General features: G+C 39.9%; 1 protein-coding gene across 2 annotated transcripts in view; it reads left to right on the top strand.

Annotated features, from left to right (window-relative positions):
- Positions 1-21,631, top strand: part of TRAPPC12 (trafficking protein particle complex 12) — an 85,647-nt gene that overhangs the window by 19,256 nt on the left and 44,760 nt on the right. For both annotated transcript variants that reach the window (XR_003999490.1, XM_030555498.1), the window contains exons 4-5: positions 9,974-10,087; positions 11,999-12,137. Coding sequence is in view for 1 of the 2 variants with exons in the window: in XM_030555498.1 (XP_030411358.1) it covers positions 9,974-10,087; positions 11,999-12,137 (253 nt within the window). In the remaining variant the exon portion in view is untranslated. The remainder of the gene's footprint in view (positions 1-9,973; positions 10,088-11,998; positions 12,138-21,631) is intronic.

Raw genomic sequence — 21,631 nt, 5'->3', positions numbered from 1 at the left:
TATTCTTGATGCGTAAAGAAAAAGGAAAGAGAAATAAAAAAACCTTACAAAGCTAAACCTGTTTCCTTGTCGATGCAAACCTCCCTGGAGGTACATGAATCCACCCTCAGACCTCTACTGGTTCCTCAAGCAATATCTCTCACCCCTTTTGGCTTTTCATTTAATCAAGCCATTATCATCATTGAAAAGTGCTTCAAATCCAAAATCAGGGAACCTGGAGAGCACCCGTCAAGACAATCTGTTCCAAGATTTTAGGTTGTGAGATCGACCTTCCTTCCCCAGGAATTATAACAGTAAATTCCCTACCGGATACTGGCAGGACTGAGAGGCAGGGTGGATTTAATTTAAATCAAATTGATTTAAATCATGATTTAAATCACTAGTCAGGAAGATGCGATTTAATCATAGATTTCTTCATAAAAGTGCATTCTTGTTGGTTGTTATAACCTTAATACATGTTCTTCACAACTCAGAGATAGATGTAGGTTTCATTTTTAGAAGGTACACACTATATATATTTTAAGTAATTTATTTTGGAAACTTTTCAGATTAGTTTTACAGCTGTATCAGAAAATGAATGATTGCTTGGTTATTTAATTTACCAAAGGTAATTGAAGCAGATAGTTCACCTCCCACTGATTTCATAAATATCTCCAATTCAACAGGTTAATCATTAATATTTGGAGGATTTTCTTTCCATGCTGTATTAGGAGGAGAACATCACCAGAGAGACATTTAAATTGTTTTGTTTAACTAAAACACCAATGTTATGTATTCTGTATTTTTCATCAACGTCAAACATATAATATTTTAACAAAAACAAGCATATGAATTTTTGAATTTAGTTAAAAATTCAAGTTTTTTAAAATCAGGTTGGTTTTTCTTAAAATAGTTTTTAATTAAAATTGTTAAATGAAATTAAAAAAAATATTAAATTGACTCTGTCAGCCAGGTCAACATGAGAAACTTAAAATATTGGTTTCTGCAGCTAACTCTGTCATCTTCATCTTTATTTTCCTGATCGTTCTTAATCTAGAAAAGAAAAACAAGCTTTCCTGCTTTTTCAGGTCCCAAATGATTTCTCAATTAGGAATGAATTAGTCCAAAGGAAGAAAATATTCTTTCTACATCAACAGAATGTAAATAATAAGAGATATACCTATCTCCTAGAACTGGAAGGGACCTTAAGATTGTTGAATCCAGCCCCCTGCCTTCACTAGCAGGACCAAGTACTGATTTTTGCCCCAGATTCCTAAGTGGCCCCCTCAAGGATTGAGCTCACAACCCTGGGTTTAGCAGGCCAATGCTCAAACCATTGAGATATCCTTCCCTCCATATTGCTGTTAAAAGTGAGATGATCATTTCAACAGTCTCTGACTCCAAGTGCTTAAGTGACTTCAGTCAGTTCACTGGTGTAACTTTCTTCAAAACATCATCAGCAAACACATTTCTTGAATGGTTCACCCTTATCTCTGAAGTTTATTATAGTTGGCATTATGGAGGAATGGTTGCTGGATGTCCATGTCATAGCCAGCTTTTCTTCTTCAACAGTTAATGTTTGACCCTGGCACCTAATATTGAGAATATTTGCAAAAAAATGAGCTGGAGATAGTGCTTGTCCCGTTTGTTTTGGGGTTTTTTAATGCTTGTAATTTAACTCTGTCGTTGCATATTTCTCTTTTTAAGATCTCACTCAGTTACTTCCAAATTTCAACAAAGTCAGCAAGAAAACAGCTATTTCCCTGCATTTTGTTCAAGGCTACAGAAATAGGCTTCAGGGTACTCAGCATGTGTTCAACGTTTCTCTTAAACCCAATGTTGAGAACTTTGGCTATGCAAGTGCCATCTATTTTTTCCACAATTTTGTTCACAAACTCATCAGATTAGGTCAGTTCTTGATATAGTGCTCAAAAAGTCCACTACTGAGTTCCATCGCACGTCTTGTGGGAGAGTTAGCTTCGTTCCTCCCACTTTATTCAGAGCAGTTGCTGCAAAGTGGTTGTTACTGAAGTATTTTGCAATTTCAATAACATTGGCTTTTAATTATGGAACACTGAAGTTTTTGGCTAGGAGGAGCATCAAATAAGCACTGCAACCGTACGTTATTAGCTTGGGGACCGTCTTCACTCTCTTCTAAACAATTTCTTCTCAGCTTGGTTACGTTTGCAGCATTGTCTGTGACCAGGCTGCATACTAGACATTTTAATTTTTCCTCTGTTTGTTATAGCTTTTACTGCTACTTCTTGTAAGTATTCTGCTGTGTGTGCATTTCCTGATGTATCAGTTGTTTCTGTAAGGAAGACATTCCCTTCTTTTGTTGTCACACAAGCACATACAACAGGATCATTGTGAACATTGCTCCACCCATCAAGATTCATATTAACAATTTTACCCTCTAGACCTTTTGCACACTGCTCAGTTTCTCTTTCATACACTTTATCCAGCAATTTGCCTGCGACATCGCTCTGTTGGGTGGACTGTATCCTGGTTTTAATGACTGAACTATGTTAATGAAGTGTGGGTTGTCAATCATACGGAAAGGAGAGTTTGTTGTAAACAAACCAGGCAATTTTTCCATCAGTTACCTCTTTTTGTTATCTGCTGGTTCTTATCACAAACTTATCTATGGTTGTTTCTGGATGATGGAGATGTTTTTTTCTTTTTGCTACAGGTGATATACTGTGGCTATGTGGCATACATGATGTGACTGAAACACTATCATTGGCAGATAACTCTGACATTATAGAAAATTGTGGTGACCTTGAAGGTGGATAGTCTTCAGAATCCTATATGTTGAAGATGGATTCTCTTAAATGAAATAGGTCAATGCAGTTATTTAATTATTACCATACTACTCATTTAGTATTACAGTACTCATTGAGGGGTGGGGTAGCTCGATGGTTTGAGCATTGGCCTGCTAAACCCAGGGTTGTGAGTTCAATCCTTGAGGGGGCTATTTAGGGAACTGAGGTAAAAATCTGTCTGGGGAGTGGCCCTGCTTTGAACAGGGGGTTGGACTAGATGACTTCCTCAGGTCCCTTCCAACCCTCATATTACATTGCATTCACTGACACTCAGTACAGTAACTCCTCACTTAATGTTGTAGTTATGTTCCTGAAAAATGCATCTTTAAGCAAAATGATGTTAAGCAAATCCAATTTCCCCATAAGAATTAAGGTAAATTTAGGGGAGGAGAGAGATGTCCAGCTTCCAGGGAAATTTTTTTCACCAGACAAAAAACTATATATTATATAGATATACACACAGCACATTTTAAACAAACAGTTTAATACTGTTCATAGCTATGATGATTGTGAAGCTTGGTTGAGGTGGTGAAGTTAGAGGGTGGAAGAGGGTGGGATATTTCCCAGGGAATGCCTTGCTGCTAAATCAGTGGTTCTCCAACTTTTGTACTGGTGACTCTTTTAACATAGCAGGCCTCTGAGTGCAACCCCCACATATAAATTAAAAATACTCTTTTTTATATTTAACACTATTATAAATGCTGGAGGCAAAGCAGGGTTTGGGGTGGAAGCTGACAGCTCACGACCTCCCATGTAATAACCTCATGAGCCCCTGAGCAGTCCTGACCCCCAGTTTGAGAACCCCTATGCTAAATGATGAACTAGCACTCGGCTGAGCCCTCCAGGGTTAACATGTTGTTGTTAATGTAGCCTCTCACTCTACAAGACAGCAGGAATGGAGGGGAGATAGCATAGCAGACAGAGACAGACACACACCTTGCATGTGGGAGAGGGAAATGCACACTGACCCTTTAAGTAAGGTGACCCAGTCTTAAATGCATTGTCATTTTAAGTGGATGAGGAAGTTGAGACAGCAGCTGCTGCCCCAGGCTCTCTGTCTCTCTCCGTCTGTGTCACCACTCTGCTCTATATGGAGAAGAAGGGGTGAGCAGGGGGGAGGGGGACACCCTGACATTAGCCTCCTCTTCCCCCCCTCCCCCCCTGCACAGCAAGCAGGAGTCACGGGGAGCAGCTCCAAGGCAGAGGCCAGGAGCAGCACATGGCAGTGGGGGGAGGGATAGCTGCAATTGCTAGCCTACTGGGCGACTGCAGCATAGGGAAATTAGGGAAACGGGGAGCTGATGGGGGGGGCTGCTGGTCCACCCTGGGTTCCAAGCCCCCACCAGCTAGCTGCAACGGGCTACTCTTTCTGCAAGCAATGGACAAAGCAGGCGGCTGCCAAACGACATTAGAGGGAACCATTACACAACTTTAAACGAGCATGTTCCCTAATTGATCAACGAAGCAATGTTAACTGAGACGACTTTAAGTGAGGAGTTACTGTACTACTTTAAACATGAAATTGTAAAAGGAAAATCTGCCTATTTCAGCTATTTATTTTTTTATCACAACTGCATCTAAAACGATAGTACCATAGAATAACAACTGTATTTTTTGCTCAAACGTGAGAATTCAAGAATAGTTCAGAAGGAAGACAGGCAGTCCTTAAGAAAGAAGTATGAAATATAAGTTTACCAACGTGAAGATCTTGCATGTTTAGACATGTTCCTTTCATGATCTTCAGTGCAACTTCCTCCTGAGAAGGAACACTATTCATGATAAAAGCAGCAAAGAATCCTGTGGCACCTTATAGACTAACAGACGTTTTGGAGCATGAGCTTTCGTGGGTGAATACCCACTTCTTCAGATGCATGTGGTGGAAATTTCCAGGGGCAGGTATCCACATGCATCTGAAGAAGTGGGTATTCACCCACGAAAACTCATCCTCCAAAACGTCTGTTAGTCTATAAGGTGCCACAGGATTCTTTGCTGCTTTTACAGATCCAGACTAACACGGCTACCCCTCTGATACTATTCATGATGTTGTTTCATTCGGGCAACCAGGCCTTGCATTTCTTTGTTGCACTGTTTGCATTTTGCCCACATGCCTGTCTGTCCCACAGGTAGAGGAACTTCATTAAAATATTCCCAAACTAGGTCTCTTTTACAGCCTGCTGCCATTATAGGTTTTCTCTTCTAGAGAGAATGGTATGGTAGATCTCAAATCAATGAAGGCTACACTCAGGAAGACCTCAAGACTTCTGGCTATGCTACTCAAACAGTTCCACTTTTGTTTCTACTGCCTGTCCCTCCCTTCTCACATTTATCTCCAGACTTCTTCTTGTCCAAATCTATTCCACGCCCAACAATCTTCCGTTCATTGAACTTTTTGAAACGTTGCACTTTTAGAGAGATGTAAGGGATTGACTCTGTGTACACAAATTAGTAGAGGGCCAATAGGGATGAGGTCTGTTATTTCTCACCTCTATTTATATTTATTTATTTATTTTATTTAAAAACATTTTTGCTGTTAACAAGCATGTTATCTCTGGAGACACAAATCCACAGTTTGAGAACTGCAACACTAAGCATCTCTGATGGTATCTTCTAGACTGAGCACTGAGTCTCATTGGGTACATAGAAAGATTAACCTAAATAATCTTTTCAGAAGCCCCTAGGACCCCATAAAATTGGGTCTCTAATCCATGAACTATTGGATCTCATTTACAAAACTTTTCTTAAACATTACATGAATATATTGTCTCATACTTTAGAATTTATAATCCCTATTCCATGATGGGATATCTTTGAGCTATAATATATCCTAATTAAAACTATCTTTAGTTAGGTTTTTTCCTCAAAAAGCATTTTATCAAAAAAATCCTATTTAAATTTTAAAAATCTGGTGGTTTTTTTAATTTTTTTTTTTTTTTAATTATTGATTTTTATCCACCCTGCTGAGAGGTACCACCCGGTGGCAATGTGAACATCTTGGCCACTCCCTGGGGGTTGCCCTGAATTAAAGAGTTGAAGAAAGGCAGCTGCAGTGGAAGGTTTCTCTCAAACAGGTTCAGGGGAAAAACCCCATCCCAGAATAATCCTACTCAGATCTGTCACTCATGCTAGTACAAAGGGAAGGTAGACATGATTGCAATAAGACACAGTTCCAAATGTCAAAGGTTTTGCCTCAGAGCTGGAACAGGCAACCAGTCCATTTCAGATGTTTCTTCTAGACTGCAGGGTAGGTCACTTCTAGGTGTTCCCTCCAATTCCTCTGATTTAGAGAGTCCTCGGGAAAATCAAACAAGACAGAGTCAGGATTGTTTTGATTTACCCCGTGTAGATGAGACAAAAATGGTTCTTAGATCTCCTGCAACTATTACAAGACTATCTGTGTCTCCCTGAAATTCCAGGCCCAGCAGATAGATTGGATTTGCCATCTGGACCCATACTCTCTCCACTTGAAAGTATTGGCCTTAGGACTTCTACAGATCTAGACTATCCAGTGTTATGATCGCAAATGAGAAGGGTTATTTTTGTGGGCAACCAACAATAGTGTAAACCCAATTTCAGCTCTTATTCACTCCATGCTGAATTACTTACTTCATTTGAAATCCTTGGGACTCTCCATATCATTGGAAAAAGTATATTGTTAGTCATCTCCACTTACTATAGCTTAGTAAAGCAAACGACTGAATTCAGCCATGATATAGTAAAACAATTCTTGAAGAGGTTAATAAATGTCTACCCGACAGAGAACCCAGATGTACATGGTACCTCAATCTACTATTGTCAGCTCATGAAACCTTTCTTCAGACATATGGGAGAATGAAACTGGGGACACTTTCTGTTAACACAGCTTTTACTGTAGCTACTACATCTGCCAGTGAACAAGGTGTAGGCGCTCATGGCTAACACACACCCACACACCAGCTGCAGTCTATCACAAACATAAAGTGATCCTTTGTCCACACCTGATCTTTCTCTCCAAGATTGTAACATAATTCCATCTAAACCAGTCCATAAAATTGCCAGTATTTTTCTGTAGTTCTAATGCTCACTTGGGAGGTTAAGTTACACACTTTCAATGCTAAGAGAGCATTGAGTCTCTAAAGAATATAGGAAATCACCTAGAGTGTCGCAGTTCCAAATGAGAAAAGAAAAGTAAAAGATATTAACTTCAAGAAATTTCATCCCAATGCCATAGTAAGTTGGTTAGATTCTGTACTGATGTGTGTTTTAGTCACATCACTATTCTTCTTCCAGAAGAGCTTGGAGTATGCTTGGCTAGAGTGAAAGCTCTGTCTATGGTTTGCCTTAGACATTCCCATATTAGAAATCTGTAGAGTTACCACGTGGAAATCAGTTCATACTTTCACAAAACATTATTCTCTAGATCTAGCATCTGCAACAGATGCACAATTTGGTAAAGCAGTATTACATTCTCTATTTCAGTGGTCCCTAACCTTTTTGTCTGGCGGGCGCCAGAGGAAGGACCATGGCGGCGGTGGAGCATCCGCCAAAATGCCACTGAATTTCTGCGGCATTTCGGCAGTGACGCCTCTCGATGACGTCTCTTGTCAGCGGCAAGTGGCGTCATTGAGAGGCGTCGCCGCTGAATTTCTGCAGCGTTTTGGCGACGACGCCTCTTGATGACACCACTTGCCGCTGACAAGTGACGTCATCAAGAAGCGTCACTGCCGAAACGCCGCAGAAATTCGGAGGCATTTTGGCGGATGCTTCACCGCCAGCCAGGACACCCCTGCTCTATTTAACTAGATATCCTTGTCCCCTTGTCCAGGGAGGAGTCCTGCTTACTAAACTCCGACAAGTGGGAATGTGTAGAGGTCACTTCAAGAAGAAATGAAGGTTACTTTGGGATTAGTTCTGCACACACTCACTCCCTGCCCATCTTCCCTGCTTGCAATCCTGATTTCAGTTTTGGATTTAAAGAGGTGGTGGAAGGCACTTAAGTGGTCACTGCACTATGCCCTCTCTTATAATTCTGTCCTCTGAACATTCACAACAGCGAGGAGAGGGGCAGGAGACAAGGAGGCTTCAATAGGCACAACTATTAGAAGTTTTCTCCAGTTCAACATGCACCATCAGTGCGCCCCAAGAAGATGAATGTGCAGAGGTCATCTCAGAGAATACTGTTTACAGGTGAATCTTCATTTTTAAAACTTTGAAAGGTGTTCAATCCAATTGGAACTGCATTTTCTGCAGCTTAACCTTCATCACTGTCAGTATGGCAACTTCCTATTCTGTTAATTGTTATTTTTGTTACTGTTGTAACACCAGGCCTGCTTCTGCATGTCTGCCCTGGCCTTCATGCTTAGATGCAAAGCCAGCATGTACACCAAGCTGTTTCCTGTTATTGTCTTTACCAGTAAAGGCTGAGGGTTGACCGTTCCAGTAAAGGCTGAGGTTGAGGTTTGACCGCTCTGTTGCAACTTTACAGATATTTTGCAAACAGCTTGCAACAGAATATCCCCCGCCTCTTCGGGAAACTCGGCGAAACCCTATCTATAGTTTATTTAACCTTATTTGGTAGACGAGAGGCCCCATATACCTATCAGCGATTTCGACACTAGATCTTGGGGGGCGTCACTTTGGGTATATATGTCCTACCCAGAGTTTGGCAGGCAGAGAAGAGAGCGCACCTGAGTCACTTGCACCTTGAGTGCACCCGTAACCGAGCCTGATCACCTCGAAGCCTCTCTCAGCTCTCGTGTTTCAGTGGAGCTTATGCGTCTGCCAGCCGTAATGTTTTTGCATTGGTTTGTATTAGTAAGTATGCTTTGTAATTAATTGTTTTTGGAAGTTAACAAGATTTTCTTTTTGGGTTAACTGTATATTGTGTCTTTCTTTGTATGAGTATATTGTGTGTTTCCTTGTATAAATAGAGTTGTTAGTCAATATTGTTTCGGTATCACTAATAAACCATTAAGGTAAAGCCATATGTCTCAGTGCCTGCACGCTCCCAACACTGTGCCACAACTGTTCCCCCTCTAAACATCCAAAAACGAACCTTTATCGTTCGGTCACCCCTGCAACCTGGTAGATAACAGGTGTGCATCTGACTACTTGGGTCCTCACATACTATCGGGTGACTAACAGTTACATGTAAGAGACTTCATTTTTGAAAAAAAAATAGTGATTTACTCTTTTGTTATGAGACGTAGTGTAATATGTAGTGATCTTTAGTGGGGCTATTAGATGCTACAATAATACAGATAATAATAATATACAGTAATCTTCATTAAAGTTTTTCTGGAAAACAGACAATTTTTGAGATTTGAAGAATACCAGTAATTGCTCCATAGTCCAGGTTAAAGTCTCTGGAAATTTATTTTCTGTTTAATAGGCTTCGGTAGAGTACTCAGCAAGGTAGAAATTGTAATTTGCTAGCAGGTGCATAGTTATAAAGCATGATGTGTCAGTGCAACATACTGAACTGAATTGAGGTTGATTTTTTCCTTTTGACTTTATCAACGAAAATAAATATTTAAGTATCCTATAGTGTTAACTCTTGAGAAAGATTGAATGGAAATTCAAATGCTTAAATAAAAAACAACTCTGCAATCTGTAATCTTATATGTAATTTTACATTTATTCTCTTAAAAAACAAAACTATTTTCTCCTCCTTCATTGTTAATAATTGTTACTAGACATCCTGTGTTCAGTTGGTGATGTTTGGAATGTTCTTTATTCACTTTATTGAATGAACTTCACCAAAGATATGATCCTGCACTATTGAAATCAATAGGAACAGCATCAGATCCTAAATGTGTTATATTATTAGAGTACTTTGGGTAAAATGGATATGATATGACTTGTTTTTATTCTACATTCTTTGAGATTGCAAAAAGTGTTGAGTATTGTGGATGGTTTAGAAAAATATGATAGATGGCTTTAACTGGAAAACCCTTGTGATGTTTTTATAAATAGTGTATACTTTTTTTTTAGTGATCTAGTCGTCTTAAACTATATCTCATGCTCAACTTCACTTTTTGCCTGATTACCTATGTAGCTTCCACTTTTTACTGGCCAGTTTTACCAACCGTGTCATTTTTACTAATGGCTAGATATAGTTGCTTCAAGCAGAATAAGAAGCTGTGTATTTTAGTAGCTCATTTGTTGCTTACTTACGTCATTCTTTTTCACAGACAAGCAAAAACTGGAGAGCAGCAGTTGACCTGTGTGGACGACTTTTGACTGCCCATGGTCAAGGCTATGGCAAAAATGGGCTACCTACTAATCATACAACAGATTCTTTGCAGGTATGGTCACCTTACAATCATGTGTGGTGGTTAAGGCCCCATTAAGAACCTTAAAGCAGTAAAACTTCATGGAAAAAATGACAAATGTTCAAATTTATAAAATGCGACTGGCTGAAAATACATACCACTCTTCTGATTCTTTTCTGCTAGTAACTAGCTGATTGTGCAAGTTCATGAAAGTCATAGCAATTTTTAAAAGTAGCAGAAAAAGGAAAATACAAATCTCAAATATAAATGTATTGAATTATAGTGATCTGAAATTTCTGGTATAATAATTTGAAAATTGTAATGAGGTTTAGAACCAGGTTTGAAATATTGGCCTGTTGTGATAATTGGACCTAGCCTAATTGTGATCTCAATTGTGAGAAGCGAGTAAAGATTATAAAGTGTCTCAATAACCTGTAACACCAAATGTTGGGGAAAAGGTGCAAAAAGGAGACAAACTGAATTAGTCCAAACAAAAAGGCTTACTGATGTAACTCAAGAACTGTGTTAAGATCATACCCGGTAAAGAACTAAGTATGGAACCAGACATCAATGGACCTCAACTGAAGTGTTGGAAACTAGGCCTAATTGGTGGACAAGATAAAGAGGAGGTGGGTTGTTCCACCCATCACTCCCTTTTGAAGTCCTTAAAGAGAGAGACTTTGGCAGAAAAATTGGCTACTGGAACAATCTTCACCCTTATGGCTTCCATCACCTCTGTCTCCTGGGACTTTGGGCCTTCATCATCCTGATCCTAAGAGGTGTCTGAATTAGACCAGGCCAGAGAGAGCGTAGCAAGTGGAAGGTAGCAGTGGAGGTGCAGAATTCCCCCAGGAGAAAAGCAGGAAAGAGCAATCTTTCTTCTCCACTTGCTACCTTCTTTCCCTAGGCGCCTGGCTAGACTGGATGTAAACTGCCTTGTGGGTGTCTTACCACAGTAGCAAACACATTTGAAATATAGGTACATAGTCAGTATTCATAACTTCAGATACTAACAGGAGAAGATACAGTAATAAACATCTGTGGTTTGAGCATTGGCCTACTAAACCCAGGGTTGTGAGTTCAATCCTTGAGGGGCCATTTAGGGATTTGGGGATTGATCCTGCTTTGAGCAGGGGGTTGGACTAGATGATCTCCTGAGGTCCCTTCCAACCCTAATCATCTATGATACATGCATGCAAATAGGATAATCATTTTCAGGAAACCATAACTTTTCCATTAACCCCTAACATGACATATTTTGTACAAGATTTATTGTAATTACATAACAGTGGTAGCAATAATAATCTACATAATCATATTTTAATCATACAATGTCACAACCAGAACGAAAGTTGTTGCCATCTTTAATACCATCTAAGAGATGCTCAGACAAGGAAGGTGGGTTTTTTTTTTCCTTCTAAAGACTCTTCAGCTAAAGGCAGAGGGAGCAAGGATGTTGTTAAAATGAAAGCCTTACTTTAATATTTTACATTTCAGATGCTTTAACTGTTTTTCCTTCTTAATTGTGTGTTCACCCAGGTACTAAGCAGACTGAGGTCTCTCTATACCAAACCCCAAACTCTGTTTAAAATTGTTAAGTGTTGAACAGTTTTAGGGCTGTTTTGAGTTCTTTGGGCCCCTTTATTCCATCTAACTTAATGATACAGATCTCTAGAAACTTCCACTCAAGGGCCCAATACATCATAACTGATCAAAATATCATTTTCCTGGGTTCTACACTTTTGTTAACTTTTTCAAAACTGCTACATGTTTTCATAACTGCTACAAGCATGTATGTTTTACTCATGCAGATCTGAGATTAGTTTTTTGACTCTTTAATTTACTAGACCTGAAATGATTCAAACACTGAGAGTAATTTTTAAGTTTGATTTAAAATAGAAGCTGATAACTGACCTGGCATTTTCATATCTGTTGCCATTTTAGCTATGGTTTGTGAGACTAGCGCTGCTGGTGAAGTTGAATCTTTTCCAAAATGCAGAATTGGAATTTGAACCATTTGGAAACCTAGACCAACCTGATCTGTACTATGAATATTACCCTCATGTATACCCAGGACGCAAAGGTAAGGCACTTGATTTATGCTATACTTTCATCTCAGCTGTGACCAATCTTCTCCTCATCGTTAAGTACACAGATTTCAAATAAGGAACCCAAGCTATCATCCATTTTTTAAATGGAGTGAACTTAGCTGCTCCTTAGAAGAAAATGACAAATGGTTATGCTAATACATTTCTTATATTATAGAGAAAGGATAACAAGAGCTTTTAATATTGTAGGCAGGAATAGTTCTATGTATAATCCAGTACAGTAATATAGCATCTGTTCCAGAGTCACATGGTTTTAGTTGGTATTTTACCCTTAATTTAGTTATCACATTTTATATATAGTTTTTATCTAATTCACTAAGAATTTAAAAAAATAAATAAAAATAAAAGATGGTAGTATATATGTTTCTGGTGGGGAAGTGGGCAGATATGCATTGACAAAGTCACACAGAATGAGGAAAAAAGGATTCCTAGGTTAAAGTAAATTATCTCTTTTGCCTTTCCTTCCTAAACTCATTCAGTGTGCTGTGAACAGGCTAAATTTGCAGGAGTAATACACATTTTAAGAATTTAGTAGAGGAATATGTAGTGAAGAAAGATTAAAAGGTAGCAAACAAAAGAAATATTGACTTATTCTTAATGCCAAAGGGGATAATATTATAAGCAGGTTACAAGCAGCTAAAAACAAAGTGACGTATTAACTATAGTATTGGTATTATAATTTTAAAATATAATACCACAATCTGGATAAAAGGGAAGTTTAATACCAGTTACAATATGTAGAAAATGCTAACCTGCTTCTCATACTGTACTACTTGTACCTTTTGTTCAGAGTATTCCAGTGCTTTTCTTAAATCAAAGCTTTTTGCAACTGATTGAAAAATATTAGTTACTGTAAGAAAAAGGTGTAAAATTAAACTGAGCTAATCTGAGAATTAGAAATTATTTTCATGAAAAAATACTAATCAAATATGATATTAACCACCTATTTAGGAAATAAAACTAAAAGGATATTTATAATAGGGATCACCCCAGATCTTTAGACAAACCTGTGCTGCATGAAAAAATATTGCTAATATTTTAAGAGATCTCTGTCCTCGTGTTCATGCTGTCTCATTGAGGGGGTTCCATAAGTTTCAAGTATCACTGTTGTAGTTCAAAAAGTGAACTTTTGCTAACTATATATAGGTTCTTTTCAGCGTTTTAAACTTTAATAACACCACAGCATTGGTGCTAGATGGTCCCCAGATTTATCATAATTGTTCTTTATTTGAACAAAAAATTCTTGTCCAGTAATTCATAAACAATAAAGTGGTAAGAGAGAGTTTTATGTTCTGCTTGAACAATCTGGGGGAAAAAAACATAATCTATTTCTCAAAGTGTTGAGAGTAGGGTTATTTGTAATATCTCAGAGTTACAATCAATTGATCCACATTCTCGTCCACCCTGAGTATTAAATTTAAACTGGTTCTTGTTACTTAAAGTGGTTGCCATTGACCCTGCCAGCAGGTAGGGGATCTTGGGGGACAACTACTGCACTGGTGGGGTGCAAAATAAACTTTATTAAGAAAATGCAAAAACAGGGAAAATTCAATAGTGAGGGGCATGGAGTTTGTTAAGGTAGACAATTGGGGAGGGGTTTCTTTTAGTAAATAATATAGGGGGTTTCAATAATGGGGTACAATACAGTGGGGTACAATACAGTTGGTAACCAATTAACACTGAAGTATAAATGTAACAGGTAGCTAACAATTTCTATGTAAAGGATGTGTCACAGCAGCATATAACCAACTAACAGTTATGGGTAAAATGTGTTAAATAACCAACAACTCTAGGTAAAAATGTGTCACAGTGGTGTAAATGTAAAATGTGAGATTTGTCAGAGAGAAAAAGGGTAACCAATGGGGTTTTATGCTAGACTTCAGTAATACAGTTGAGGTTTGGCAGCAGTAGGAGCGGGGTGAACACGTAGGGGAAGGGATTAAAAGAGAGAGAGAGAGAGAGAAAGGCAGTGGTAGAGGAATGAGGTTGGGGGATGGGGGAAGAGGAGCACGTGGTGGAGCAGAGACCAAAGGCAGAGGCACTGCGGAGGGAGATTTAAACTCAGGGAGACACAGAGAGCAGACAGGCTGCAAGTTTAAACAGCAGACAGACTGCAACGAGTGACTGGGGAGCTCGGGGGGAGACACCGGCAAGCTTGGTGGGGGGTTAGGGCAGCGGGAAGACAGACTTAACCACAATTATACAGAACACAGCAAAATCTTATTTATGATCTAACTTAACCAAGACTACACAAATTAGCAAGTAACAGAACACAGTGCAACAATTCTTTTTTAAACCTAACTTACAGAGCACAATACAAACAATTCTTTAAACCTAACTTAACCACAGCTATGCAAAATGAAATTACAATTTATCTAGACTAAGAACCTGATTCTAATAGGTGCACCTTACACTATGCCGATTCTTTGATTGGGAGGGGGAGCAGTTCCAGAGGGCAGAGTGGTGTGTGCCCAGGGTACAGCCCCCGGGGGAGGGGAGTGGCTGCAGCAGTGAGGTGGCTGAAAGCCGTCGGCCCAGGATACAGTCCAGGAAGGCACAGCTTAGCAGCGGCACAGGCTTAATTTTAGCAGCAAAGACACTGCGGAGCAAGAAACAGATTACAGATACAGACCAAGGAGTTAGCTTGGGTCTGTCTGCTGGGAAAACAAGGCCAGCAGCTAGGACGGGGGAGTCTGCAAGAGGGAGTTCTTACCAATCCCCAGGACAGCAGCAAGCACAGAGGCAGGAACAGCAGTAGCATCGGAGGATGGAGAGAGGACTTGATTCGCTTACAATAATCAGGAGATCTCCAGGCACAGTTTCGTTGTTCGTAGGAGGGGAGTTTAAAAATGGGGGTACGCTCAAAAACAAACGAGAGCAGGAAGAGGGCCCCCCAAAGACCCCTAGCTGATCAGACCAGGTGGCAAAGCAAGGACCTTCTCCGAGGTCTGATCAGAAAATGTCTGGCTTTAAAGGCAAACTCAGGCAGTTTCCCACCAGTTCTTTTGATTGGCTCCTCTTGATACAGGGGAGGAGAGAAGGCAGGGAAAGGCTGCAGGTAAGCATAGGCATGCCTGGGCATGTTCTGAGCCACAGGTATGACTCATATGCTTAATTAGTTGGCCACTTCAGGTCTTGCATTTCTGGGCAGCGCCCCCCACACCGAGCCTGGGTCTGAACAAAGGAGCCAAACAAAGAAGCAAGAAGCCCGCTCCCTAGGCAGAGCAATGGCTCCAGTTAGTCTGTACAAGCCATTCCTATGAATAGGGCTGTGACTTTAGTTAGCATAATGGCTGGGAAGGGCGGCCACACAGGACAAACAGAAAGGAGAGGGGAAAAAGGAATGCAGCAGGCGGACAGCTGTAACAGACAGCCATGTGGCAGCAGGATTTTAATTTTAAGTAGAGCCTAGCTCCTTAGTCCAGCACTACGTGGGAAACCTCCTGTTCTTCTCTCTTACTAGGCATAGCAGCCTTCCCTAACTCCATGAGTTACTTTCCACAATATTCTAATTAATAGTTGATAGCCATTAGTTGCCAAGGAAGGATGTCAAGAACATCCAGGATCCTTCACATTTATAGAAGAAGATATTATTTAATGCAGTGCATTGTATGACTTTATTTCTTCCATTTAAGCCTCTCCGTAGACTAGCATGACCAAAAAAGACCAGTTTGGACTCAAGAGCCAACTCTCATAAGTGAGGGGCAGTCACCAGACAGAGTAATTGACAGCGAACTTGGCAGAGATTCTGTGTAGCACTTTTAAAATGAATAAGATAACTTGCAGCACATCTTGTGTGGATTTGGGGGTAGCTATGGTGGCTTTAAGCCATCTATGAGTTCTTGCAGTCCTGGGCTGTTCTGAGGTTTGGAGAGGCCATTGATGTAACTTGTACAGCCTTGGAGGCCCAGAATCTCCACAGTGCTGTAAGCTGTAGCTGTTTCCTTCTCAGCACCCTTCTACCCCAAGGTTTGCAAGAAGTTCCTTAGGAAGTGGCATTCCCAAGTTCCTACACTAGGGGAATCCTCCCTAGCTGGATATGGGGCTTGTGGGGCCCCTTTTTGTCACTCTGGCTTTTTTAGGCTTCATAAAGGGGCTAGAGCAGGGATGAGGATCTCAACCCTTATCTCCAAGCTTTCATACTTTCCATTTTTTTGTTTTTAGTTTTTTTACATTTTGATGCTTTACAAGTATTTTTCTTCTTTCTTACTGTGTTCCTCAGTGTGATGTTAGCAGTAAAGATGATATGTTGCCAACTTCTTCAGCTTTAAAAATAAGCAATTTTAGCCCAGAAAAAAGTGTCTGTAGTTTGTGCCAACGCATGAGGACTTTTAGCCGCAGGAGGAGTTTCGAGTAATATGCAGAATTTAGATAGTAGACTGTATATAGTAGGGTATTTGGCAGATAATGCATTAACTCCTCCTGAGACTGGATATGAAATACTCTGTTTCTGCAGTTCCATTACACCCAAAATCTGAAATGTCTTTCTCTAACAACAGCTTGTCATGAACTTCATACAATTGCTAAAATTATCTGTGGTGGAAGGTATGAGCTGTGGGTGAGCATTCTATTTCAAGATTACATATCTGAGGTGCCAAAACCATAGAATGAAGATCTTACAGCAGGGAGATTTTGACCTCTTGCCTCACTTCTTATTTACAGTAAGGCATATCAACCTGCCCTGTAATCTGATCGCCTAGAAGAGAAATCAGATGAAAATTGTATGGAGCTGACCTGCCTTTATAAAGTATGGGCTGAGTACTAGATTAAGGCTGAAGCACCTATCAAACCTTCGTGACTCAAGTTTGAGCTGAGTTGCTTGCATATTTATACCTGCCTCTGGAAATTTCCACTACATGCGTCCAACGAAGTGGGTATTCACCCACGAAAGCTCATGCTCCAATACGTTTGTTGGTCTATAAGTTGCTGCAGAACTCTTTGCCGCTTTTACAGGTTTGTGAAGCGAACTACACTATCTTGCAGAGGACATGAGACAGAGCAATTCTGATTCTGCCTTGAATTAAATTACACAGTGTTGGGATATGAATAAAAGGAAGATAGGTTCTATGCATCATTAACCAGCTAATTTAAATGATGAACATAAATCATACATATATTTTAGCTAAAGTGCATGAACACGTATCCACAGTACACTGCTGTTTTCTAATTTTTCTTCTAATTTTGTGGTGTAACAAGCATAAAAGTAAGAATTTTTTATTCACAATGTATAGATAAAGCAAGTGATTAAAATGCACTTTAAGAAGAGTATATATACAAGTAACTTACACAGATTAGTTTTAATACATTTATTTTAAATAGTGTGCATAATATCTACCCACTGGAAATATTAATAATAGGAAATTTAATAAATTACAAACTGAAACCATTTGCTTTTTATGCTCCAGCAAAGAAATGTTAAATATTTCTCTGGGCTGCTTTTAATATCCTTTGCTTCTGCAGAATTGGATAGGCTTGCAGCAGAATCAAGTTTTAGTTCTTACCCCCTAAATTTCCCTTCTCCTAATTTAGTTCCCACTTCCCATGGAACCCCACTGGACTCTGTTGTCTCCCTTATACAGCTATCTTGCGTTCTATTGCAGCTGATACTCACAAATCTATCTCTTACTTCTAACTTGTCTCCTTCAATCCAGTCAGACATCTGTCTTTGTCTCTGACATCTCTTCTTTAAATACCTTTGTATTACAGTAGTGCTTGGAATCCTCCAACTAAGATCAGGGCCTCATTCTGCTAGGCTGTATAAACGTGCCTGTCCTTGCCTCAAAGAGCTTGCATTCTAAGTAGATGACAGAGAGAATCTGTCAGTTAAACTTAATATGGCCAACATGAACCTCTCATACGTTCTCTGAAGCCCACCAGGTCTCTGTTTTCTGTCACTGTTGACAACACTACCAGTGATGCCAGCCTTGTTGTCCCATATGACAGTTTAGGAATATGTTGTCCCTCAAAGGTATAACTAGGAAATCAATGCTCTCACAGCCAGGTGAACTCTGGGGAAAACATGTTTAAGCAACTCTGGGCTCAGAAGGAGTGTGGCACTGGAGTCGGGGGTCTAGACAGCTGAACTGCAGGGATCCCATTGCACAGGAAGGGTGTCAAACAGGGTCTGCAGCTGGGAGTGTGATTGAGAGACCCAGAGCTAGAAACAGTGATCAGCCACTAATAGAACTGCCCAGAAAACAAGAATTCGGTTTCACAAAAAATGTTAAGGTTTTTATGTGTTTTATTCCAGTGCAGAAGGAAGATGAGACCCTGTTGTAATTTTTTCAAAAAACATATGAATGAGACCCTCACCCAGGAATAACCAGTAGCCCAGGTGGTAGGGCACCCACGTGGGTTGTGAGAAACTCAGATCCAAGTCTGAATGAGGCAGAGTAGGGACTTGAACCTGCATCTCCTTCATCCCGAGCAAGTGTCCCAATCAGCAGGCTATCAAGTTTCTTTTTGTGGCCCAATGAATATTTAATTGTTTGTATAACATGGAACAGCCCCAACCAGAGAGACTGAGTCTATAGCCTAGAATATAGGAGACCCAGGTTCAAATCCCTGCTCCGAATTGGACACATCAGGAATTTGAACATGGGTCTCCCCCATCCTCGGTGAATGCCATAATCAGTGGATTATTGGCTATTTTGGAGTCAGTTTTTCTTTCTCTTGTGTTAGTTTTAAGTAGTCTGCATTTTTTCAGTTAAAAACATATAAAAAAATTTCTGACCAGCTCTAGTCACTATTCAGGGCTTAGAAGCACATAGGATTCAGTGGCTGGATTCTATCACAACAGATTGGTATATGTCCAGAGAGCAGGACTGTGCCAAGTTGTGATGCCACATTAATCTGATCTTCCTACAGTCATGTCCATGTTTTTGTCTGTGTTGCCCTCTATGCATGGAACCTTCTTCTGGAGTTAATATGCTAGGTCACTACTCTCTGTTCAAATTCCTCCTTAAAACTATTGGTGCATAGTTTATGCGGTTAAAATAAAAACTACCAATATATGTGGCAACCTTTGCCCTGGCCATTCTGCTTGTATGCTTCATCCCCTTTTTCCATCTTCAATCTGTTTTCTGTATTTCCTGTACTGCTACATTCTTCTGTGGGTGAGGTCTGAAGAAGAGCTCTGTGGAGCTCGAAGCCTTGTTTCTTTCACCAACAGAAGTTAGTCCAATCAAAGATATTGCCTTACCCACCCTGAGTCCCTCATATCCCAGGACCAGCAAAGCTACAGCAACACTGCAAACATTCTTCTGTGGCCCTTTCCAAAGTGACTGGTGGTACATTTGGCCAACCATAAATCCAGTTAAACAAAAATGTGTTTGTGTGGATGATTACCCCCATCTGTGAACCAGAGCAGATACTTGTTTCAGGAACAAGTTTTGGTCTCTGTAATTACTGTTCCTTAACCCTTCTGTTGGAATTGCTACTGTCTGCTAATCTATAGAGGGATCTGCTGAGGCAATTTCATTAGGGAAGAAAGGAAGGCTGTAATCAGAGTTCTCTGAATATATTGCCTGCGTAAATACATGCTGATACCCCATAATCCCCTTTTCTTGGAATCTGCAAACAGCCTTGAGGCTGAAGAGAACAGAGAAGATGACTTAAATATGGCCTTTATCATTGCAGTTGGAATGTTCAGATTTACAGTCCGTACATGTGAGCTCCTAATGAATGAATTTACTGGTTTTGAATTGTTTTGTGCTTGGCAAGACATCATGTGCAACCTCCTACACAGTGGTTCTGTGGAGACAATGTAATCCTATAGAACTCTGTTGTCAGTTGGCTTGTGTCTGTGTGTTCTCTCCGTATGCTGTCCCAGTGGTAGCTGGTTCAGTAAACCAAATGCTGAAGGCAATGTAATCCTATAGATATAATCCTATAGAACTCTGTTGTCAGTTGGCTCGTGTCTGTGTGTTCTCTCCGTATGCTGTCCCAGTGGTAGCTGGTTCAGTAGACCAAATGCTGAAGGCTGGAGTGTCGTTGCCTCAGTAGCGCTGTTCATGCTGCCCAGTGCTTCTGTCCTTGAAGCGCCAATGTTAACAGCAGATAAGGCAGCCTGTTCATTCAGCAAATCTTGATGTTACTCATAAAGACCACAGGCACGGTTTGGTGACAAAGACACTTGGCCAGGTTTATTGCCTCCTAGGCACAATATTAGTGCCTGGGCTCTGTGGTTACAGGGAGGCTAATACATGAGTGCCTCATAGCAAGGAGAGGCTCAAGCAGCAGTTGGAATTTCTGCTGTCCCCAGGGCCACACAAAGGATAAAGTCTAAGTACCCCAACATTAATAGGCTGAGACAAACTACTGGAAAACACAACTTACATGCCACCTTATGTATTTCATGATATCTGTTACCTCTCCTTGTTCCTGATATCTTGAACAAAACATCCCTATTCATTATTCTGTCAAACCATCTTATCTTGTACTATATTGGTGTGTATCTGTACTACCATTGAAATATATTTATGTAAATATCTAATACTTAATACACTAGCAACATCTCCACCAAATTCATAAACTTATAACCATCTACTTTTATACTTGGCCTAGCTTTAATTCACAGCCTCTGATTCAGGCCTCAGATCTTGTACCAAGCCAAGTGTTCCAGACTCTCTTTCTCTAATACAAACTCTACCCTAATTTCCTCTGTGATATGGCATGCCCCTTTTCCCTTTTTTAGAATTAACTAACTAGTTTTCTGTAGACACACATCTGTTGAAGTCTTTCTTTTATGTGTACTGCTGTATCTACATAATTATCCCCAGCTTTTCTAGTTTACCTCTTATTTCCTTGTCTCCTCAGCTGTTTCCTGCACTGATATCTTTTTTGTATGGTATGACTGTCACTAACTTTCCTCATAGGTGTCCTTATTTTTAAAGTAAATTTTCAGCTCCGTTTATAAAATACTTGTCTTTTCAGTTGTTTGAGTGGCCACATGCATACATGCAGGTAAGATTTATATACATACAAAGAAATCCAGAAGTCTGCAGCTTGTGGAATAGAATAGCATCTGAAAAGAAACAAATTTGTTTACTTGGATTGCTTTCTTTCAAGGTACCAGCCAATCATTTCAATAAATTATCTAAAACCATATCTGTTAGTTCTGTTTTAAAAAGGAAAAAATCTATACGCTTAATGTTCTGGGAATTTATTACATTTCTTAGGCCATGTTTACACTTATCAGGGATTGACGCTACTGCGATCTATTGAAGACCCACTACATTGACCACAGAGCGCTCTCTGGTCGACTCCAGTACTCCACCAGAACAAGAGCATCTCCCGTCAACGCAGTGCGGTGTAGACACCGCAGTAAGTCAGCCGAAGCTATGTCGACTCCACCTTTGTTATTCACATAGTTGTAGTAGTGTAACTTAGGTTGACTGACACCAGTAGTGTTCACAAGGCCTTAGTCTTTGAAATCTTAAAAAATTGTAAACTGAAAAGGGAAACACAC

Source organism: Gopherus evgoodei, chromosome 3 (assembly GCF_007399415.2).
Source record: "Gopherus evgoodei ecotype Sinaloan lineage chromosome 3, rGopEvg1_v1.p, whole genome shotgun sequence".
Taxonomy (NCBI): Eukaryota; Metazoa; Chordata; order Testudines; family Testudinidae; genus Gopherus; species Gopherus evgoodei.
Note: the sequence above shows the minus strand (reverse complement) of the source record. Positions and strands in the feature narration are given on the sequence as shown.